Here is a 25000-nt window from a genome sequence, read left to right as displayed (position 1 = left end):
AGCACCTCATTTAGACATCCCATCCTTAATACTGTAATTAGCACTTAGCCTTACCCAGTGAGTGCCCACACAAACACAAACACACACACACACACACACACACAATAACACAACAGAATACACCAAGGGCAGCTTGTTTACTGGACTCCAGGTTGAAGTGAGTGGGTGTGGCAGTGGGTACCTTGGCTCTGGCTCTGGTTGTAGCAGGGCCCTCCGTTCTGTTGGTTTAAGGGCATGCTGGGATGAGCTGTGACTGACGAGGGCCGCCGGTAGGGCAGCGAACCTCCCACAGGGGGCGCTGTTTGTCTGGGCATGGGCCTGTTCATGCTGTAGAACTGAGGGGTGATGCCTGCAGTCCAAACACACACACACACACACACACACACACACACACACACACACACACACACACACACACACACACACGCGTTATTAATCATTCATCAAACACGACATCCTATTCAACTAACCATACACATGAAATTATAAAAAAATATATATATTATGGATAATATATAAATATATATTATAGTTAAATATAATATATATATATATATATATATATATTATATTAAACTAATGCAAAGACAACACAGTAATGGAATGCCTTACAGGAGAGCAAAAGGAGGGGAAAAAAAGCAGCTTAGCGGAGCTTAAAGGGGCAACATGTAAGATTGACTAGCTGTCTGATTTCCTACTCCACCCCAAGCAGATAGGGGGCAGTGTTTTAATATGTTTGTCCTACCGCCTCCGCCTTTGCAGAAGTAAACAAAGGTGAAGGTGAGAGAGGTTGAAAGCATGAATGAACATTTATATGACTGAAAGAATCAAGGCTACCACTAGAGTCTCCATCAACATAATTTGACATTTACATGTTAGATTAACTTCCCTGTAGGTCTTCATTTAGGAACTTGAGCTTTTAAGCCAGCTGATCGACTTAGATACCATAGACTTAGATAGTTTAACTATCGGGCTTGCTACTGAGCTACTTGCTAACGCTAACTACAGGATAGCCATGCGTACTTGGATCCATTCATAAATTCAATCCAGCACTCTGAAAATGGATTGAGACAGTAGTTAAAAACTGGAGCAATCTATTTCTCTAACAATCAACAAACACAAATGTCATTATTTTAGCGTCCGAGATGGGATTTGAACGTTTAAAAACACAGTGCGTGCACCTTTCCTTTACATAGCCGTTTTCGTTGCAGTGACTCACTCGGCTTTTTGAGGGAGGACAGATCGCCGCTAGCTGGTTAGCATGCTAGCTTTAGCAGGCATCTGGGCAACACAAGCGCGTAGGCATTTTTAACATTCTATGCATTTTGTTGCCATTTGTTAGTTCATTTCTGAATGTTTTGAAACTACAATTCTTACATATAGCACTTTCAAGGACATATCAGGCATATGACCAGAAGGCAACACAGAAACAGACACAGTAGCCGCTACAGGCTGGAGAAGACAAACACAACACACAGACAGACAGCACACACTGTGCCAATGCATAGAGAAAGACAAAGGAATCCTTCCCAACAGAATGAAAAGACGGAGACCAAAAGCAACCACAGTCACATGAAGCCTACAGAAAACTGCACAAATTAACCATCACGGATAATAAAGCAGAGAACATAAGAGAGACACTAGAGGCGACACACACACACACACAGACACAGACACAGACACAGACACAGACACACAGACACATCCATTACACACACCATAAAAGACACCGCACAAACGAGTCAGGAGAGATAGACACGGAAATGGCCACACTCACTCTCTGTCACAAAATGTAATGGAAATAATAGAAAAAAAAAATAAGAAGAAGATGTACACTGGTGACGACGGCAATAAATGTTTATTGGATCCCTTAGGTCCTCATTACACAAGAAGGTCTGGAATGTGATACTGAAATGAAGACAGGGCTTGCCTGCCACACACTCTGCATGCTGATCCAGTTCCCAAAAGAGAGAAAGAAGCCATGGATACTTATGCAAAAACAAGGAAGGATGAGGAAGATTATGGACATGTTTTAGATCAGAGCATATCCCCTTGAGACTAAGGTGCAGTATGGAACCATTGTCCTACTTTCATGTTCCAAGTTCCAAACTCCGATATCCTCCTCAGTATCCTAACTGGAATTTCATTCTAGAAGCCCTCCCTCACAAAGCACTATTCTAAGCTCTACTCCGGAAGTTCTTTTTTTGCCATTAAGCTGCAGCGTAACCTTTTCCCCATCACTGTCTGCATATCCAGCCCTGTCTCCCCCCCCTAGCCTGAAAGCAACTTTGGATCTCCGTGGCGATGCCAAGACTGCAGTCCCTCCTGCACCCTGATTGGCTGGAGGCACTCCCATTTATTCTGAGCTGAAAAGGCAATGCAAGGCAAAGTGAGCAGATCAGACAGACAGACAGACAGACAGACAGGGCAAACAAACAAACAGACAGACAGACCAGACACACAGGGTGGGCAGACAGACACACAGGGCAAACACACAGACACACACAGGGCAAACACACAGACAGACAGAGAAACAGACAGACACACAGGGCAAACACACAGACAGACAGACAGACAGACAGAGAGAGAGACAGACACACAGGGCAAACAAACAGACAGACAGACAGAGAGACAAACAGACAGGGCAAACACACAGACAGACAGACAGACAGACAGACAGACAGACAGAGAGACAGACACACAGGGCAAACACACAGACAGACAGACAGACAGAAAGAGAGACAGACAGACACACAGGGCAAACACACTGGCAGACAGACAAACACACAGGGCAAACACACAGACACACAGGGCAAACACACTGGCAGACAGACAGAGAGACAGACAGACACACAGGGCAAACACACAGACAGGGGCAAACAGTGCCGCCAGAGCTCAGTGGAGAGGGTGAGGGTTATGAAAAGCTCTGACCCTCAGGCCTCCACGCTGCCCACTCAATTAATGCTGACATTTACGACAGGAATATTAACGAGAGGGGGGCGGGGGGGGGGCACACAGAGCAATGAGCTACATGGAGAACTGTGCAATCTTTCTCTTGTGCAAGCACAGCGTCATGTTCTCTGTTAAAAGTGTGGTGCTGTGTGACATCTGGAGCGGTTGTTTCGGAGAGAGGGATGCCGTTACCCCGCTCCCCTGTCCGCTCCCTCTCCTCCTAGCCCGTCTTCGCTTTGAAGTTGAAAAGTTGGGGTCAAAAATGTTGCTCACTCCTTTTTAATGAAGCGCGCAGTCGGAGACCTTGAACATTTTTAGTAGCCCCTCAAGTTCACAGGCTCTCTCTAAAACGAGAGAGACGAGTCATTAAACAGCGAGCGAGGGGGAAACCGAGCGAGGGAGGGAGAGGGCGGAGATTTTTAACGGAATTATAGATGAAGACTCAGGATCCTGAGCTCATTATGGCGGCTCTACCATTCTACCCCCAACTGGGCTCTAGTTTGACTGCTCTACCCACCCCCCCACCCGGCTCTAGTTTGACTGCTTTACCCCCTGCTTTACTGGGCCCTAGCTTGACGGAGTAAACGGCTGGGGGGACCCTGCCTGTTCCGCCCGAGCGGGTCGTCTTAAACTCCGGCGATGAACTAAACTCTCCGTGGACGTGTGGATTTTGGATAGAGCTTTGGTGACATATCCTTCTCTGAAGGGGACCATTTCAGTGCACCAATCACAAACAAACACTGTTCAAGTCTGAATATCACCTTCCCTTTAGTAGAGTGGTGCATTATGGCTACATATTTCTGTATTAGCAAGGAAGCAGGAGCAAAACTGTGTTATGGATTAATGGTATTACTTATTGATGATGCGATTAATCGATCTAGGATATCCTCGAAGTTAACACATATCCTGGCAGGCTTTTACAAAAGAATTAAATGTTTTAAAAGGTTAACGCCCTTGAAAAATTAAAGCGTCTAGGAAGAGGTAGTCTAATTTGCCCGACTTGTATTAAATGCCCCGTCAGCAGTAAAGAAATGTAACCCATGATGTAAATACCCCATAATGACATTTCTAGTTATTTCTGTTGACATATTGTAGTCTCTCTCACTGTGGGCGCAAATGCGTTCCCTTAGACGAATTTAGAATATTTAACTTAATATGTATAACAAGTTATGCATGTTTCACAGTCTAGGCCTAAATACATTGTCCAGAATGGATTAGACATATAGGCTTAATATGGGCTATATTAATTTTGACAAAAAAAACATTAGCTTGTCATCTACGTTATATAATCTTTTTTTAACAGGCTAAAAATAACATACCCTGACTAATATATATATATATATATATATATATATATATATACACGTATATATTTAAACTGGACTGATAAGCTACAATTGTGTGTCAATGAACTGAATTGTTCTGAACAACAGAAGAAGCACTAAAGTGTATTCCTTGTAAGTGCGTGCGTGCGTGCGTGCGTGCGTGCGTGCGTGCTGCCGTTTTTGCCGTAAAACCAGAGCCTATTGTGTAAAACCCAGCCAGGTGGCTCTGAAGGTGGAGAGCGAGTGTGTGTGTGTTTGTGTGTGTATGTGTGTGTTGGGGGGGCAGCTCAAAGCAGACACACACACACACACACACAGACACACACCACCTCACCAAGTCATCAAGAGACGGGGAAGCGAAACATGAAGACAGACTAGACGAGGAGGCTGGGACAGAAACACAACACAACACACACACACACACACCCAGATATGAACACAAACATTTCGAGACATTCTTTCACAGTAATTTTCCATTTTCACACGTTTCAGTCCAGACACATCTGCAAATGAGCAAACAAACACACACACTAACCCAGATAGCTGACTTCTCTGTCCTCACCCACACACTGCCCAATTTCACACGTCGAGATAGATTTGAGACTGTGCACACAGAGTCTCTCTCTCTCTCTCTCTCTCTCAAACACACACACAAACCCCTGTAGTAGAACGCAGCAGGATAACAGAAGAATGGTCTATGCCTCACACAGAGAGGAAAATGGCTCCTGCTGTGCCACTTCCAAATCTCCCCCTACAACCACACACACACACACACACACACACACGCTCTCAAGCCACACAGTGGCATTTCACACATGTTCATTTTCCTCAGTGTGTGAACTCTCTGCTAAATTATGCCTTTTACGGTGTTGCTGCAATCACATAATGCTAATGCATACTCACTCTCATACATAGTCACGGACACACACACACACACACACGACACACAGACAGACAGAGACAGACAGAAGCATTATGTGATGAAAAAGCAAAGCAAAAAGGTCAGTGATTTCCACAACCTTTGTGTGCTGTGAAGCCAAAGGCCAGGGCAATGGAGAAGGGCCCCGAGCTGCTTTAACTGAACGAGTGTGTGGGAGAGAATTAGCATCACGGCTGATTACCATGAACACAGGCTGTGTATAAGAGTTGCTAGACAGTATCTGAAGGATGAGTTTAACACATTTCATATTGCAAGGAATAAACGGCCAGGCTTTTTCAGCGCTCTCCTTGATGTGTACGTGGTTTGAACAGAGGATTGTACTATACAGCCCCTCCAGGTTTTTGCGATCTTGCAATTTCCCACAATTGCGGGTTGCAATTTCCTTGTATTATCCAGATTTCTGCATTACTTGAAGTAAATTTTTTGAGAATTCCTCCAGTCACTTTTGCATATTCAACAATCACAAAAAACCCTGCACGATCCTGGTGGGACTGATTATACCGGGAAGAAGAAAGGGAGAGTGAGGAGAAGAAGTGAAAGAGTATGGAGGATGGTACAGAATGTCACCAAGGTAACCGTCCAGGCAGCAGCTGACTCTGGGATTGACTGAGGCCTTATTTGGCGCCAAGATGGCAGCTCAGCGCCATATCAGGACCAGAATCATGGAAAAGGACAAATATTCTTTAAAAAAAAAATATATATTTTGGCATATATTTTTATTTTATATAATATATATATATATATATTTTTAGGTAATCTGGATGATGAGACTCAACCTTTGAGCCAGTGATTGCTAAGAGCTACATCTTCTCCAGGTGGGCCAGGACTGTGGAGCCCAATGACAAGGGGCTTTGAGAATGATAACATGGCATTGTGATGACGGGGATGGTGGTGATGGTGAAGACTGTGAGACAGAGGTGGGTTGAGCAGGTGGCGATGCAGGAAGTGGGGGTTGTTCCGGTAAAGGTGGGGGTGGGGGTGGGTGAGGGGGGGCACTCACCTGCTGCAGGGGAGGAGGAGTCAGCGCTGGTGCCGGCGCTGCCAGCGGGTGGATGAGCAGGGGGCGAGGGGGTCTGGGAGGTGACGGGGGTCTCAGGCGGGGTCGTTTGAGGCTCGGGGGTCAAAGTAGGGGGGTGAGACAGGGCCTCATAGGGGACGGGGTTAGAGGCGGTGGAGGAAGAGGAAGAGGAAGGAGGAGCGGAGTGAGACGAGGCAGAGGAAGAGTCAGCGTGTGCCCCTGCAGTGTAGAGGAACCATCACGGAAGGAGAGTGATGAAGGGCAGGGAAGAAAAGAGGGAGAAGAAGGGCGATTAAAAGACTAACAAGGGTGGGTGAGTTTGCTTCAGATAGCAAGGTCGTGTGGGTGTGAGTGCGGAGAGCGGAGTGAGGTGTGTGTGTGTGTGTGTGTGTGTTCACTAAACTACCCGGCAGACTCTGGGCTTCAGTCCAGGGTACAGACCTATTAAACCTTAAACAAACTCAGAGGCTTTAAAAATCAGAGGCTTTAAAAATACATTCGTCACTCAACACAAAGTCTTTTTTTTACTACTTCAGCAAAAGCAGTGTGCTCCTTGTATGTCTTGCTCTTCAAAGAGACGAAGCCCATTCTTGAATGTTGATTTTGCAGTCGAACGAGTTGTGAACTTATTTTTCAAAAGTTTGAGAACTTCAGAAGGATCCATCTAATGCCATCTTATGTATCAAGACCTTTTATCCAGGTAGTCTGCTAGCCTGTCAGAGTACGGCAGATTTGCAAAGTTTTAGCTGAAATTTAAATATAAAAGGTTATCAAAACTTTGAGATAATAATTGTAATAAACCTTTGCCCCAGATTTAGATAAGTGCCAAAAATGGCAAGGGGGGTACTATATTCAGAATTGTTTTTCTCAGAAAGTATTTCATATATCAAGCTGAAGTTTGGATTGTCTCACTTTAAGTGGTAACATTTAAAAAAATCTGAGATGGTTGAGTGGGTCATTCCACCTCAAACCAACTTACATCTACTCTATTAGCAGCTGCTTTTATCCAGTGAGGAACAACACTCAAGCTTCAGTACAGTAGGCGTAAGTACAAAGCACTAAATCTATGCAAGACAAGACAAGTGCAAAGAGGTCAGGTAATGAAGTGCACAGTAAGTGACAGTTAGACATGTTAGGGTGTTTGGAGAGGTGTTCTTGGAGGAATCCAAATTCATTTGTGTGAAGTTTGTGTCATATTTCCAAGAGGTTGATTAAGCTTATCTCCCTCTCTCTGTGTCTCTCTTTCTCCAAAGTAACCATAACAGTTAGTTGCTAAGCAGGGTTGCTTAAGGCCGTCTCATGTTGTCAACCCCCCGCCCCGCCCCCATCTACGCAACTTGGTCTAATGCTACACTAAGATTTCACACTTTAAATTGGAATTAAAAAAAAATAATTGGCTTTTAAATTCATGTAAAACCCAGCCATAAGGAGTTGGCCACCCTACACCAACTGACTACAATGCAGGTTACATTGACTGTGTGCTAATCTTAACTACTACCCGATAAACACAACAGCTAGTTCTTAAAATTCTAAATCATCAACTTTTTGAAGATATTCCTTGTTGAGTCTAAACACACGTTTATATTCAAAAACCCAAGGACAGGCAAATGAGTTCTCTAAACTGAAGGTGAATTAATCACTGTGCCAGCTGTTAGCTTGTTAGCTGTTTCAAGTCCACCATGTCCTCTTTAAATCAGTTTTACGGCAACAAAAACTTTGGTTCCAGTCTGACGAGCTTAATGAGGGTACCAATTTTAAGATAAGCTCTGGATCGACAAACCGTTACCGTGGCCATTTAAGTGGTTCTGTTCTCAACCATCATTAAATGATCGTACGGGTTAGTGTCGTGCTTGTCCCATCGGGGGGCAGCCATGTGGGGCCCCAATAATAGCCTCATCAGGCACTGAAACCAGTGGACCCCACACTGCTTTGGAAGAGAATCCAGAGTGTTTGAAGATCTTTGTGAAGAACCACACGGTGGACAATCATATAGGAAGGGAGGGGAGGAAGTTAGGAATAAGAGAGAATTAAAAAGAGGGAGAGAAAGCAGAGGAGAGAGAGCGAGAGAGAGAGAGAGAAGGAGAGATGAGAATGAGAGAGAGAGAGAGAGAGAGGGAGAGATGAGAGAGAGGGAGGGAGAGAGAGGAAGAGAGAGGGAGGGAGAGAAAGACAGAGGGAGGGAGAGAGGGACAGAGAGAGAGGGAGGGAGAGAGAGGAAGATAGAGTGAGGGAGAGAGAGGAAGATAGAGGCAGAGAGAGAGGGAGAGAGAGAGGGACAGAGAGAGGGACAGAGAGAGAGGGAGGGAGAGAGAGGAAGATAGAGGCAGAGAGAGGGAGGGAGAGAGGGACAGAGACATGAGAGATGAGAGATTCAATATTTGCGAGTGTTACCTGGGAAGGCGCTTGGTGGCGATGGCGTTGGCACGGCGATGGGCAGCCCGACGCTGCCGCTTCCACTGTTTTCCCGGCTGCTGCTTCGGCTGCTGGGATGGCTGCCTCCACTGCTCCCACTGCTACACACAAGACACAGCTGCTCACACACCACACCAGCCACAAGGGGGCGCTAACATGCAAATACTGCCCTTCTAAACTAAAGATAACTAGCTAGCATTAGCAAACAAACCACTCGTCACTACAGGGCCCTGACACACAAATACTGACCTTATACACTGATGCTAACTAGCCAATATTAGCAAATAGACCACACTGGCCACACCGCTATCCTGATGTACACAGGTCAAATGGCGTTAGCATTAGCATACACACAACACTGGAACCTAGAGGGCACTACTATCACATCATAATCCTGATACACTACAGCTAATTAGCAAGATGCAGTAAGCAAAACACACTTGCCACTAGATGGCACTGTTGAGAAACTGATAGCCAGAATTAACTTACTGGACAATGAACAAGTGCTCGTTGTAGCTACACTGTATGTGAAACCCACGTTAAGATGAATAATCTTGCCAACATGGTTCTGTAATTGTCAGCCTGCTTACGTGCTACTGCTATCATATTTGGCAGCCCTAGCAAACAGTTATTAGCAGTACACTACAGAGAAACAAATAGTGTAGCTGCTGTAAATATTCTAGAGCTAACATGCAATTACTCAAACCCTACTTATTCTCCAAACTGCAACTCATTTCTATTAGCACTAAAAACATTCAAACCAGCCGGCGAGTATCAGACATGACTATCTCTAAATGGACAACAAATTCAGCCTCGTCAAATGAATCTGTTAGTGTGAGGATGACCGTAGAACACATAAGCAAGGTAGAGCGATGGAGAACCACGGCGTGGTCGTCCCCCCCGCACTCTCTGAGGCCCTGCAGGAAATGAGCTGGTTTAGCAGATGAACACACTTGACCCTTGACCTTCACTGGGGGTCTTTAAGGCTGAAAGGATGGCGTGATCAGAAAGCCTGGAGAAGCGTAAGCAGGAAGAAGCAGAGGAAAAGAAGTCGGAATGAGCGTGAGAAAATGCAGCGGAAAGTTCTAGCACGAGTCTGAGAACATCGACGTGACTGAATTTCTGCTTTCTGTAAGTTTCTGTACAAACTCACACAGTCTAAGCACATGCCTAGTGTCTGACAGGTGAGACAATTCAAGTAGTTGTCAGCTTCTCACACACACACCACACACACCACACACACACACACACACACACACACACACACACACACACACGAAAAGGTCTCTGTCAGGTAGGCAGCTCCCTGTGAGTGTGTGTCTACAGATTCCTGAAACACTGATGCACAGGAATCTGTAATCTCATTCCTGCCACCTGAGAGGAGGCACTCGTCTCGTCTCAAATATCACCTGATTGAAGACACCCGTCTCAGAACAAGTGCTAGAGAAGCGAAGCGGAGAGAAAGAATCTATGAGCTTACGCGGCAAAAATGGAAGTATTATGGAGAAAAACAGAGAAAAAAGAGAGAGACAGAAAGAGAGAGAGATGGAGGGAGGGAGAGACAGAGACAGAGAGTTCTTGTGCCAGATAGAAACGGAGAAATGGAGAAGCTACAGGAGAACAGAAACTGCAGCTGTGGTGTAAAAAGAACAGAAGCGAACTAGACGAGAGGTGAGGAGTGCTACTCAGCAGAAAGGCATAGGGAAGTCAGGGAGGAGCAGCGAGGAGACGCGGGGAGACACGGGGAGTAGCGAGGCTTTTTCAGTTTGCAGCGAGACAGCGAGCGACAAAGGGGAGCAGAGAATGGAAAGATGGACTGAAGATTAAGTGCATATACATGAATGTATGCACCTATGTATGTATGTGGGCACATATGTATACACACAAATGTATGGATGTAGGTTTGCACATGTGCATGTGAGTGTTTATGCTTGGATGTGTGTATGTGTGTGTGTGTGTGTGTATGTATGTATGCATATATGTATGTATGTCTGTGTATGTATATCTTTTGTCTTCTCCTCATAAATGTACACAAATAGATTTTGTACGTGCTGAAGAGTTGAGCCATAAACAGAACAGTGTGTGGGCGCAGATCAGTGTGGGGGGGGGCAGATCAGTGTGAGGCAGAACAGTGGGTGTGTGTGTGTGTGGGGGGGCAGATCAGTGTGTGGTAGATCAGTTTGTGAGGGCAGATCAGTATGGGGCAGAACAGTGTGTGTGTGTGTGTGGGGGGGGGCAGATCAGTGGTACATCAGTGTGTGAGGGCAGATCAGAGTGTGGTAGATCAGTGTGTGAGGGCAGATCAGTGTGGCCAGCTGCAGAAGATGCTCTCCAGAGACTGTTGTTCTTGCTGCATCTCCTCCTGATGGGTACGTCTTTTCTTCGTTGTCGTCTCATCCCTCCTCCTCTTCCTCTTCCTCCTCCGTCCACACTCTTTCACACATTCAGTCTCTCTCTGAGGCCTCCCTGTGCCCCTCCGCCCACCTACCGGGTCGGTTGGAGAACCCCCCCCCCCCCCCCCGCCCCCTCCATCTCCCTTTCACAGGCCGAGGGAGAGGGGAGAAAAACAAGACTCCAAACTGCTCCTCCATGAAGAGATGCTGAGAGAAAGACTCCATACTGCTCGTCTTGATTCGTCAGACCCAATAACTGCAGCAGACCTGAAGCATCCTCATGTTCAGAGTGGGTGGGTGTAGGCTAAAGGCACACCAAGGCTTCTGATGCAGACACACACACACACACACACACAGTGTGAGGGGATAGAACGGGAGGACCACCTCAGTGTTATATAAGCTTCAGACAGAGCAGTAAAGGCTGAGAGATGGAGAGGCCAAAAAAAAGAAGAAAAGAAATATAAAAAGCCCTCCAGGAGTGTGGGCAGAAATGTCTCCAATCTCAAAGCCCCTGAGCCCTCCTTTAAAGAAAAAAAGGAAAAAGAATGAGATGAAAAAGAACATTTCAAAGTTGACAGACTGCAGAGTGCTGTTGATAAGTTGTGTTCCCTTTCATTCACAGCCAGCAGCTATCTCACAGCCAAAAAAAAAAAAGGGAAGTAAAAAAAAAAAAAAAACATTCCATGAAAGTAGTATTCCAACAGCAGATCCCGGCTTCAGAGTGCTTTCCTGCACATGGAGGCAGCGCGGAAAACAAGAGACAGCTGACGCATGAAGGTCTTTGGCAGCGTGTGGAAGCCCTCTGGAGAGAGGTGAAGCTAGCTGTCGGAAACTTAAGGGTACTACTGAAGCCTTTGAGGAGGAGTTATGGGAACCTTGTGTGTGTGTGTGTGTGTGTATACGTGTGTGTGTGTATACGTGTGTGTGTATACGTGTGTGTGGATACGTGTGTGTGTGTGTGGATACGTGTGTGTGTGTGTGTGTGTGGATACGTGTGTGTGTGTGTGTGTGTGGATACGTGTGTGTGTGTGTGTGTGGATACGTGTGTGTGTGTGTGTGTGTGTGGATACGTGTGTGTGTGGATACGTGTGTGTGTGGATACGTGTGGATACCTGTGTGTGTTCAGCTTGTGAGGTAAGGCTGTGAACACACATGCCTGGTGATGGGTACCAACACTAGATAGATCTCACTCACAAGCACTGAAATGCAGTTTGAATCCCAGTCGAGGGGGGGCGCTAGGGAGAGCCAGGTGAGGGTGTGACGGCATGTGAGGGTGTGACGGCGTGTGACGCATGTGAGGGTGTGACAGATGGCATGTGAGGGTGTGACGGACGGCGTGTGAGGGCGTGACGGCGTGTGACGGCGAGTGAGGGCGTGTGAGGGCGTGACGGCGTGTGAGGGCGTGACGGCGTGTGAGGGCGTGACGGCGTGTGACGCATGTGAGGGTGTGGCAGCATGTGAGGGTGTGACGGCGTGAGGGCGTGACGGCGTGACGGCGTGTGACGGCATGTGAGGGTGTGACGGCGTGTGACGGCAAGTGAGGGCGTGACGGCGTGTGAGGGCGTGACGGCATGTGAGGGCGTGACGGCGTGTGAGGGCGTGACGGCGTGTGAGGGCGTGACGGCGTGTGACGGCATGTGAGGGTGTGACGGCTTGTGACGGCAAGTGAGGGCGTGACGGCGTGTGACGGCATGTGAGGGCGTGACGGCGTGTGAGGGTGTGACGGCGTGTGACGGCGTGTGAGGGCGTGACGGCGTGTGACGGCATGTGAGGGTGTGACGGCTTGTGACGGCAAGTGAGGGCGTGTGACGGCATGTGAGGGCGTGACGGCGTGTGACGGCGTGTGACGGCGTGTGAGGGCGTGACGGCGTGTGACGGCGTGTGAGGGTGTGACGGCATGTGACGCATGTGCGGGTGTGACGGCATGTGACGGCATGTGACGGCGTGTGCGGGTGTGACGGCATGTGGCGGCGTGTGAGGGTGTGACGCGTGTGAGGGTGTGACGGCGTGTGGCGGCGTGTGAGGGTGTGACGCGTGTGAGGGTGTGACGGCGTGTGACGGCATGTGAAGGCCAGGTGGTTTAATAAGGCACACGGCTGATGAATTGGGAATAATGAGAATGGTCTGTGATGGTGAGCTGAAGGCACAAGCGCAGTGTTAAAGTGAATGGTTGGTAGCTGTCCAGTTTTGGAAGATGATGAATTGTAGATACCTGTATGGATTGTGGGGTTACATGTATGTTTCGTGACGGTGGATTGTGGGTGCTCGTGCAGTTTGTGCTGGTGGATTGTGGGTACCTGTACCGTGGTGGTGGATTGTGGGTATCTGTACCGTGGTGGATTGTGGGTATCTGTACGTGGTGGTGGATTGTGGGTATCTGTACCGTGGTGGATTGTGGGTATCTGTACGTGGTGGTGGATTGTGGGTATCTGTACCGTGGTGGATTGTGGGTACCTGTACCGTGGTGGTGGATTGTGGTTACCTGTACCGTGGTGGATTGTGGGTACCTGTACCGTGGTGAATTGTGGGTACCTGTACCGTGGTGGATTGTGGGTACCTGTACCGTGGTGAATTGTGGGTACCTGTACCGTGGTGGATTGTGGGTACCTGTACCGTGGTGGATTGTGGGTACCTGTACCGTGGTGGTGGACTGTGGGTATCTGTACCGTGGTGGATTGTGGGTACCTGTACCGTGGTGGATTGTGGGTACCTGTACCGTGGTGGTGGACTGTGGGTATCTGTACCGTGGTGGATTGTGGGTACCTGTACCGTGGTGGATTGTGGTTACCTGTAGGTGCGGCTCCTCTGGCTAACGGAGGCCGTGCGCACTGGGCTCTGCTGATTGACAGGCACCATGTTGCGCGTGGGGCTGGGGACGTAGTCATTAGGGACGACGGGGGGGCGCACAGGCTCGAGTGTCCGGTAGGGGGAGTGGCGCCTGTGGGGGGGGGGTAGGGGGGGTGGAGGGTGAAGGGTAAGGTGGGGGTGTTAGTGAGAAACGTTAAACATTTGGGGGGAGAGACACCTCCCTCACACAAATCTGAGAAGGAGAGGACCCTTCTGAAAGTAAAATAAATAAATAAATAAATAAAATGTAGGACTATATACCACAAAAGGGCTTAAATTTCCTAGCAAGTTTCCAAATTACCACAGCTTAAAAAACGAATCAAAAGAGCCAAGTGTTTCTTCACACATAATGGCTCACATTGAAGTGAGAAGTAATTAATTTATAATCTACCCACTCTCCGAGAAGACTTGATACAGTTCCTTCGGTGATAACACATTTGCATAAAAAAACAGCCTTTAACAAGCACAGTATTTTTTTCTTCTTGAAAAGCTAATCAACTGATTGGCATCACTCTGTAGAGAAGAGGAAGGCATGACGATCCCGGAGAAGAGTAGAGGGATTATTTAAATACTGAATGTGTTTTAAGAAATGGACCTGAAAAATGTAACGTGAAAAATGTAATTCTACCCACTATTCAAGAAAACAGACAGAGAATATGTAAGTACAGTGAGCAAAACTGCAAAAGGTGAGAGGAAAGAAAAACAAAACTGCTCCTCCATGAAGAGGAAAAAGGGAATAGATTCTGAGAGAGGGTTGGTGAAAGAAAAGAATTTAGAAAAAGAGTAATACAAAAATGAATTTCATTAAAAAGAATTAAAAAGACTCCATGCTGCTTGTCTTTTAACACGCTTTTTTGCCAAATTCAGCAAATTGCTCCTCCTTGTCCTCCAGCGGTCCATTTAGTGTGGGGGGTCAAAATGTCCATTTAGTGTGGGGGGTCAAAATGTCCATTTAAATGTCCATTTAGTGTGGGTGCTCAAAATGTCCATTTAAATGTCCATTTAGTGTGGGGGGGTCAAAATGTCCATTTAGTGTGGGGGGTCAAAATGTCCATTTAAATGTCCATTTAGTGTGGGTGCTCAAAATGTCCATTTAAATGTCCATTTAGTGTGGGTGCTCAAAATGTCTATTTAGTGTGGGGGGTCAAAATGTCCATTTAGTGTGGGGGGTCAAAATGACCATTTAGTGTGGGTACTCAAAATGTCCATTTAAATGTCCATTTAGTGTGGGGGGGTCAAAATGTCCATTTAGTGTGGGTGCTCAAAATGTCCATTTAAATGTCCATTTAGTGTGGGTGCTCAAAATGTCCATTTAAATGTCCATTTAGTGTGGGTGGTCAAAATGTCCATTTAGTGTGGGTGCTCAAAATGTCCATTTAGTGTGGGTGCTCAAAATGTCCATTTAGTGTGGGGGGTCAAAATGTCCATTTAGTGTGGGTGGTCAAAATGTCCATTTAGTGTGGGTGCTCAAAATGTCCATTTAGTGTGGGGGGTCAAAATGTCCATTTAGTGTGGGGGCTCAAAAAACCTCTACACAGTCCTGGCTCTGTAATGGGAAACAAACTATTCCAGCCAATCAACACCTAGCTTCAGGAGCATGGAAAACAGAGGTGTAATTTGAGCGGCCGTTGAGCTCAAAACATCAACAACCGTTCACCAGAATAGCGGACTACTACACACCGTTAAAGTGAAACTTGCTTGACATCTCACTCCTTTAATCCCTTAAAAGTGCCGACTCTGAAGCGGCGTGCTCCTAAAATAACCCACCTCTCCGCTTCCTCCGCGCCCGCCCTCAAAGGGACGCAAACATCATCGCCGTGACGACTGACTGAGTCAAATGTGTCATGCAGAAAATGTTCTTATTAGAGCGCTGTCAATGCCACACTACCTCAAGGTCTGCCCGGGACATTCCCGCTCCTAATAATAAAACATCCCACACTCTCAAAGACGTCACCATTCCCGTGTGTGTGTCTCCCTCCCTCCCACCCACCCACACGGGAATGGAGAGAGTTGGAATTAACTTCACACATCAAAGGACTTGGACTTATTCCCATGAGTCCATGAGATTAACAGAGAACTATCAACCAGTACTGCACCAATACTTCATGTACTCATGATCTCATGTACTCATGATCTATCAACCAGTACTGCACAAATACTTCATGTACTCATGATATATCAACCAGTACTGCACCCATACTTCATGTACTCACGATCTATCAACCAGTACTGCACCCATACTTCATGTACTCATTATCTATCAACCAGTACTGCACCCATACTTCATGTACTCATGATCTCATGTACTCATGATCTCATGTACTCATGATCTATCAACCAGTACTGCACCCATACTTCATGTACTCATTATCTATCAACCAGTACTGCACCAATACTTCATGTACTCATGATCTATCAACCAGTACTGCACCCATACTTCATGTACTCATGATCTCATGTACTCACGATCTATCAACCAGTACTGCACCAATACTTCATGTACTCATGATCTCATGTACTCATGTACTCATGCACATGATCCAAATGTAATATATTCTGATGTATATTATCATACTTGTACTGTGAATCTGAATCTAAAATAGAGTTGGTAGGAACAGAGATAAGAGGTGCCAAGACAAACATGGACGCAGATGGCTGTGCCTGCTTTCTCTAACTGATCAAATGAAACCCTTCATAGCATGTGGCTATTACTGTCCAGGAGTTCACCTGCCTCATTTGATGTTGATACGGTCTATCTATCTGATCATACCATCCAGCGACTGTTTGTTTCAAAGTAAATTTAGTAATCTGGTATTGGATATAATGATGTAATATATATTATATATATATACTGTATATATAATGACCAAGTTGTGGAAGTTTCTTTCCCAATTCTGGAGTTCTGGGGGGCATTTTAAAATGTGAAGCTCCCTGAGAGTTTCATTTCCTTCTCTGTGTGAGGAGGAATGCATAGAGCATTAGATACTCATCAGCAATCCTACACAGCATGTGGTAGTCAAAACATGTCCAGCCAAATCGTATTGGGGAAGATACCATCTCAAATGCACTATATTGCTCTCTCTGAATCTATCTCCCTCTCTCTCCCTCTCTTTATCTATCTTTCTTTCTCTCTCCCTCCCTCCATCTCTCTCCCTCCCTCCCCCTCTCTCTCTCTCTTTATCTATCTATCTTTCTTTCTCTCTCCCTCTCTCTCTCTTTATCTATCTTTCTTTCTTTCTCTCTCCCTCTTTCTCCCTCCCCTTCTCTCTTTATCTATCTTTCTTTCTTTCTCTCTCCCTCCATCTCCCTCCCTCCCCCTCTCTCTCTCTCTCTCTTTATCTATCTATCTTTCTTTCTCTCTCCCTCCCTCCCTCCCCCTCTCTCTCTCTCTCTTTATCTATCTTTCTTTCTTTCTCTCTCCCTCCATCTCCCTCCCTCCCCCTCTCTCTCTCTTTATCTATCTTTCTCTCTCCCTCTTTCTCCCTCCCCTTCTCTCTTTATCTATCTTTCTTTCTTTCTCTCCCTCCTTCTCTCTCTCTCTCTCTTTCTCTCTCTCTCTCTCTCCTCTGATCTTGGTGCTGAAAGAGGGAGTGGGGTGTTAGAACCGTGAGCAAAGATTCTGACAGAGACAATGATCGGCCGCAGGACTCCTAGTCTGACATCTCATTCCACAGCCAGAGAGGATTTATACAGGCGCGCATAAGCAATGTGCCACACACACACACACACACACACACACACACACACACACACACACACACACACACACACACACACACACACACACACACACACACACACACACACACACACACACGTGTGTGCATACAGACGCGCTCACACACTAAAAACCAGACACACACACACACAGACACACACACACACACACGTGTGTGCATACAGACGCGAGCACACACTAAAAACCAGACACACACACACACACACACATATATCCATGAGCATTTCGCTGTCTGACAGACCTAACCTTCATGTTCTTGTCCTGCAGCACAGAGCATGGTCCATTACGTCTGACTGTATATATGTGTGTGTGTGTGTGTGTGTGTGTGTGTGTGTGTCTGGCCTAGATTTAGTGAGGCGTGATAGTTGCAGTGTGATGTAAGGCCGACGTCACTGGCTGATTAGAGCCCAGATCACAGACTGCTGAGATGAGACCAGATCACGGCAGCGAAATGGTCGACTGGCCACTGGAGGAGCACAACCATAGAGTTAACTCTGCAGACTCGTCTCTGCTCATGAGGACCATAGAGTTAACTCTGCAGACTCGTCTCTGCTCATGAGAACCATAGAGTTAACTCTGCAGACTCGTCTCTGCTCATGAGAACCATAGAGTTAACCCTGCAGACTCGTCTCTGCTCATGAGGACCATAGAGTTAACCCTGCAGACTCGTCTCTGCTCATGAGGACCATAGAGTTAACCCTGCAGACTCGTCTCTGCTCATGAGGACCATAGAGTTAACTCTGCAGACTCGTCTCTGCTCATGAGAACCATAGTTAACTGTGCAGACTCGTCTCTGCTCATGAGGACCATAGAGTTAACCCTGCAGACTCGTCTCTGCTCATGAGGACAATAGAGTTAACTGTGCAGACTCGTCTCTGCTCATGAGGACAATAGAGTTAACTGTGCAGACTCGTCTCTGCTCATGAGAACCATATAGTTAACTGTGCAGACTCGTCTCTGCTCATGAGGACCATAGAGTTAACCCTGCAGACTCGTCTCTGCTCATGAGGACAATAGAGTTAACCCTGCAGACTCGTCTCTGCTCATGAGGACAATAGAGTTAACCCTGCAGACTCGTCTCTGCTCATGAGGACCATAGAGTTAACCCTGCAGACTCGTCTCTGCTCATGAGGACCATAGAGTTAACCCTGCAGACTCGTCTCTGCTCATGAGGACAATAGAGTTAACTGTGCAGACTCGTCTCTGCTCATGAGAACCATAGAGTTAACTGTGCAGACTCGTCTCTGCTCATGAGGACCATAGAGTTAACCCTGCAGACTCGTCTCTGCTCATGAGGACAATAGAGTTAACCCTGCAGACTCGTCTCTGCTCATGAGGACAATAGAGTTAACCCTGCAGACTCGTCTCTGCTCATGAGAACCATAGAGTTAACCCTGCAGACTCGTCTCTGCTCATGAGAACCATAGAGTTAACCCTGCAGACTCGTCTCTGCTCATGAGGACCATAGAGTTAACCCTGCAGACTCGTCTCTGCTCATGAGGACAATAGAGTTAACCCTGCAGACTCGTCTCTGCTCATGAGGACAATAGAGTTAACTGTGCAGACTCGTCTCTGCTCATGAGGACAATAGAGTTAACTCTGCAGACTCGTCTCTGCTCATGAGGACCATAGAGTTAACCCTGCAGACTCGTCTCTGCTCATGAGAACCATAGAGTTAACTGTGCAGACTCGTCTCTGCTCATGAGGACCATAGAGTTAACTCTGGAGACTCGTCTCTGCTCATGAGGACCATAGAGTTAACTCTGCAGACTCGTCTCTGCTCATGAGGAGAGAAGAGGAGAGGAGTGAGATACCATACCGTACAGTAGAGACAAAAGAAGAGGAGAGGAGAGAAAAGACGAGAGGAGAAGAGAGGAGAACAGAGGAGACGAGAGGAGAGGAGAAGAAAGGGGAGGAGAAGAGAGGAGAAGAAAGGAGAGGAGAAGAGAGGAGACGAGAAGAGAGGAGACGAGACAAGAGAAGAGGAGAGGAGAAGAAAGGAGACGTCCTGTAGACTGCTGATGCAGGGTTACGTACCCGAGGGTTCCCATTCCAGCCTTGGGAGGGCTGGGGGGCTTCTGGGTGGGGGGGTTGGTGCGGGGAAGCCCCCCCATCTTCATGTTCTGGGCGCTCACCTGGAAGGACAACAGGGTCATGAGAATAGATCACACACACACACACACACAGAAAACCACAGCTCATACACACACACAGAAAACCACAGCTCACACCCACACACATAAAACCACAGTACACACACACACACACACAAACACACAAAACTACAGATCTCACACACACACACACACACGAAAAAAGATTTTATGGAAAACAAATGAAATGTACTGCTGGGATATTACTGCATGAACAGAACTAGCACATGATCTAAACCAGGCTCTAGACACGGCCTCCTATCCTCACCATGGTTATAACCTGATTATAACCTAGTGTCTCTCTCTCCCTGATCATGGTTATAACCTAGTGTCTCTCTCACTCACTGCTCATTGTTATAACCTAGTGTCTCTCTCCCTAAACTTGGTTATAACCTAGTGTCTTTCTCTCAGTCATCATGGTTATAACCTAGTGTCTCTCTCACTGTTCATGGTTATAACCTAGTCTCTCTCCCTAATCATGGTTATAATCTAGTGTCTCTGCTCATGGTTATAACCTAGTGTCTCTGATCATGGTAATAACCTAGTGTCTCTCTGTCTCTGCTCATGGTTATAACCTAGTGTCTCTGTCACTGCTCATGGTTATAACCTAGTGTCTCTGCTCATGGTTATAACCTAGTGTCTCTCTCACTGCTCATGGTTATAACCTAGTGTCTCTCTCCCTAATCATGGTTATAACCTAGTGTCTCTGCTCATGGTTATAACCTAGTGTCTCTGCTCATGGTTATAACCTAGTGTCTCTCTCCCTGATCATGGTTATAACCTAGTGTCTCTGCTCATGGTTATAACCGAGTGTCTCTCTCTCTCTCCCTGATCATGGTTATAACCTAGTGTCTCTCACTGATAATGATTATAACCTAGTGTCTCTGCTCATGGTTATAACCTAGTGTCTCTCTCTCTCTCATCATGGTTATAACCTAGTGTCTCTGATCATGGTAATAACCTAGTGTCTCTCTGTCTCTGCTCATGGTTATAACCTAGTGTCTCTGTCACTGCTCATGGTTATAACCTAGTGTCTCTGCTCATGGTTATAACCTAGTGTCTCTCTCACTGCTCATGGTTATAACCTAGTGTCTCTCTCCCTAATCATGGTTATAACCTAGTGTCTCTGCTCATGGTTATAACCTAGTGTCTCTGCTCATGGTTATAACCTAGTGTCTCTCTCCCTGATCATGGTTATAACCTAGTGTCTCTGCTCATGGTTATAACCGAGTGTCTCTCTCTCTCTCCCTGATCATGGTTATAACCTAGTGTCTCTCACTGATAATGATTATAACCTAGTGTCTCTGCTCATGGTTATAACCTAGTGTCTCTCTCTCTCTCATCATGGTTATAACCTAGTGTCTCTGATCATGGTTATAACCTAGTGTCTCTCTCTCATCATGGTTATAACCTAGTGTCTCTCTCACTGATCATGATTATAACCTAGTCTCTCTCTATAATCATGGTTATAACCTAGTGTCTCTGATCATGGTTATAACCTAGTGTCTCTCTCACTGATCATGGTTATAACCTAGTGTCTCTGTCACTGATCATGGTTATAACCTAGTGTCTCTGTCTCTGCTCATGGTTATAACCTAGTGTCTCTCTCACTCATCATGGTTATAACCTAGTGTCTCTGATCAGGGTTATAACCTAGTGTCTCTGATCATGGTTATAACCTAGTGTCTCTGATCATGGTTATAACCTAGTGTCTCTCTCTCCCTCATCATGGTTATAACCTAGTGTCTCTGTCTCTGCTCATGGTTATAACCTAGTGTCTCTCTCCCTCATCATGGTTATAACCTAGTGTCACTGCTCATGGTTATAACCTAGTGTCTCTCACTGCTCATGGTTGGTCATCATCAGTATCATTTCAGTTGGCACGGAGCACCAGGAAGTCCCTGCTGGGTAAGCTGTTCTCAGGGCCTCTACCCAACGTGTGAGGACTGGCATCGCACCTGCTCCACCCCATCATGCCATCTTTCCAGACACACCCTCCATTAATAATATGCACGCACACATGCACACACGCACGCACACACACACATGAGAGTCCATAACCAATATGTGAAAGCACTGGTCAGCAGGTGACTTGTTAATTGTGCCAATTCTCAAGACAAACCCAGGGACCACTCAAATAAACATGCGCAGACACACACTCACACACAGACACACACGGGCACACCATGTATGCATAAACAAACTCAATCACACACACACACAACTCAACAGGAAGTGGTGTGTGCCCATATGCCACCTTGGCAGCTCAGTGTGTGTGAACACCCTGTGCTGTGCTGGGACTCTTTCACATCTCTTCTTGACAAGGAGAAAACAGACCTGTCAGAACAGCAATGAAGCAGGGCCTTGTAATGCTTAATGGGATACACATGAACACACACACACACACACACACACACACACACAACCACACAACCACAGACAGACACAGACACAGGCACAGACACACACACACACACAACCACAGACAGACACAGGACACAGGACACAGACACCGACACACTCCCACTGCGGTTCTGATAGAAACCCTGTTTTCCCTGTTTCTCTGTTCTCTGTTTTCCGACCCAACATTGAGAGCAAGCGAGCATTAACTGAGTGCAGGATGGAGAGAGAGAGAGCAGTAGAAAGAGAGAGAGAGAGCAAGAGTGAGAAGTAGAGAGATACCAAGAGAGAGAGAAGTATAAAGAGAGAAGTAGAGAGAGAGAGAGAGAGAGAGAGAGAGAGAGCGCAAGAGAGAGATAAGTAGAGCGAGAGAGAGAGAGAGAGAGAGATAAGAAGAGAGAGAGAGAGAGATAAGAAGAGAGAGAGAGAGAGAGAGAGAGAGAGAGCAAGCGAGCGAGAGAGAGAGAGCAAGCGAGCAAGAGAGAGAGTAGAGAGAGAAGTAGAGAGAGAGAGAGAGGAAAAGGATGGGAAAGTAGTTCCCCCGTGTCTGCTGAAGCAAGGGGGGGAAGGGCTTACCTTGAACCTAAGCAACCACTTTAGTGTGTGGGAGAGGCGGAAAAGAAGAAACAAGAGAAACCACAGCCATGTTAGTCAGAGTTTAGAGACACAAACACACACTCTGAAAGTTAGGCCATTATTACACTGCTGTTAGAGCACCGGGGGAGAGTCAGATCAACCTCCGGAGAACTCAGAAGAACCAAGTTCTCTCAGCAACATCTTTAGAACATTCACACACACACACAAAAAAAAAAAAAAAAACTCCAGCCAATCAGGTCCTTTCACCGGTGAATGGCAGAATCTGATTGGCTGCCGTGTCCAAGAGGAGGGCTGAGGGACCCCAGTTAGACCAATCACAAACAGTGCGCAGCTGCCGACGTGTGTGTACGGAGTCGGAGCGGACCCTCTTTCCCCTACCTTAACCCCATGGCCGACGTCATCCAGCACACCGTAGTCAATGGGCTTGCGGATGTAGCGCACAGGCCTCTCCTGATTGGCTGGGGCGATGATCTTGTGCGTGCGGGAAGTGTTCTTATTGGTGGTCAGGATGCCAATCTCCCGTCTGGCCACTTTCTCTTTATGGATGTCAACCGTCTGGAGAAACATATATGATGTATAAGCACTCACACAAAGGTCACACACACACACACACACACACACACACACACACACACACACACACACACACACAGGAGGTGATACTGCCATACATCACAGCCATAATACTACCTTGAAGTAAGATAACCTGACCAGTCATTGGATGCACACAGACAAACTGTAAGCCAGGCCACCGAAATGCAATTAGGAGAAAACAGCACATTTATATCCTGATTTAAAAAAAAAAGCAGATTTTGTAACCAGAACAAACTGCTTAATGTGCATTTCTATCATAGTGCCCATGTACAGCAATGCAAAAGCAGGCTCTGTTTTCATTTGAATTTGAAGTGATTTAGCAGAGTGAACCGTCCCAGCAGCACGGGAGGATCACTGCATTGCAGTGCAGAGTGACGGCACATAATCACATTACTCACTCACTCACTTATTTATTTATTTAATAATGCCCATCCGTAATTATTAAATACAATTATTTTTAAAAAGACTAAAAAAGACAAACAAACAAAAAAAACATGAGCGTGCACATGAGATTAGGAACACTCCAACCATCTGGGGTGCAAAGGAAATGTCTGTGTGTGTGTGTGTGTAGCTTGCAGTAGGACACACTTTTCTCTCTACAGAAGCAACTGTTAACATTATCAGAACACCATAACCCTCCTTGATCCAACTCTCTCTCTCTCTATCACTCTAAGTGTGTGTGTGTGTGTGTGTGTGTGTGTGTGTGTGTGTGTGGGTGTGTCAGAGAGGTGAGGGGAGTATAGCAGAATGTCATTACTGACAGCTAAGAGAGAGGGAATGAGAGCAGCAGTGTATGGATTTGAACTTCACCTGTCCTCACACACACACGCACGCACGAACGCACGCACACAGACACCTTTGAGGGCAGATGTGAAGCTTAGGGTAGAGAACACACCACTAAGGATGGGTAGAGAGAGAGAGAGAGAGAGAGAGAGAGAGAGAGAGAGAGAGAGAGAGAGAGAGAGAGAGAGACAGACAGACAGACAGAGAGAGAGAATGCATGATGATTTGTGTTCATGTAGTTGTGTCTATGTAGGTGTGTAGAGAGAGAGTGAGAGAGAGAGAGAGAGAGAGAGAGAGAGAGAGAGAGAGAGAGAGAGAGAGAGAGAGAGAGAGAGAGAGAGAGACAGACAGACAGACAGAGAGAGAGAATGCATGATGATTTGTGTTCATGTAGTTGTGTCTATGTAGGTGTGTAGAGAGAGAGTGAGAGAGAGAGAGAGAGAGAGAGAGAGAGAGAGGGAGAGAGAGAGAGAGAGAGAGAGAGAGAGAGAGAGAGAGGCCCACAGAGTACTTAGAACACAAGAGAGAACACAAGTCTGTGCATATCTGTGTGTGTGTGTGTGTGTGTGTGTGTGTGTGTGTGTGTGTGTGTGTGTGTGTGTGTGTCTCCCACACACACACACGCGCACGTACACACGCACGCACACACAGGAATGGTGAGAACTGGAATTAACTTCGCACATCAAAGGTCTTGAACTCCACCATGACTGGCAGACTCTTTCATCTCTTCCAGGCTGAGTCAGAGACAGAGAGAGAGAGAGAGAGAGACAGAGAGAGAGACGGCAGGAGGGGGAGAGAGAGGGATACAGAAGGAGAGAGAGAGAGAAACAGAGAGAGAGAGACAGAT

General features: G+C 46.6%; 1 protein-coding gene and 1 long non-coding RNA gene across 9 annotated transcripts in view; both read right to left on the bottom strand.

Annotated features, from left to right (window-relative positions):
• abi2a (abl-interactor 2a) overlaps positions 1 to 25000 on the bottom strand; it is a 60446-nt gene that overhangs the window by 4295 nt on the left and 31151 nt on the right. Inside the window, exons 3-8 of one of the 6 annotated variants that reach the window (XM_031581610.1) lie at positions 23155 to 23331; positions 22756 to 22773; positions 19664 to 19761; positions 13829 to 13978; positions 8627 to 8748; positions 182 to 349 (exon numbers count right to left, since the gene is read on the bottom strand). In XM_031581610.1, coding sequence (XP_031437470.1) covers positions 182 to 349; positions 8627 to 8748; positions 13829 to 13978; positions 19664 to 19761; positions 22756 to 22773; positions 23155 to 23331 — 733 coding nt within the window. The remainder of the gene's footprint in view (positions 1 to 181; positions 350 to 8626; positions 8749 to 13828; positions 13979 to 19663; positions 19762 to 22755; positions 22774 to 23154; positions 23332 to 25000) is intronic. The other 5 variants (XM_031581614.1, XM_031581631.1, XM_031581621.1 and 2 more) reach the window with 5 other exon arrangements.
• On the bottom strand, positions 19929 to 21775 carry LOC116223761. Of its 3 annotated transcripts, XR_004165254.2 has the most exons (4): positions 21583 to 21775; positions 21075 to 21406; positions 20807 to 20948; positions 19929 to 20528 (listed from the first exon to the last, which is right to left on the bottom strand). It is a non-coding gene; the product is annotated as an uncharacterized LOC116223761 (long non-coding RNA). The 3 variants fall into 3 exon arrangements; XR_004165253.2 differs by having other exon boundaries at positions 19929 to 20320; positions 20741 to 21406; XR_004165252.2 differs by having other exon boundaries at positions 20807 to 21406.

This window comes from Clupea harengus, chromosome 2, assembly GCF_900700415.2.
Source record: "Clupea harengus chromosome 2, Ch_v2.0.2, whole genome shotgun sequence".
Taxonomy (NCBI): domain Eukaryota; kingdom Metazoa; phylum Chordata; class Actinopteri; order Clupeiformes; family Clupeidae; genus Clupea; species Clupea harengus.
The sequence above is the reverse complement of the archived record's forward strand: the minus strand, read 5'-3'. Positions and strand labels throughout refer to the sequence as shown.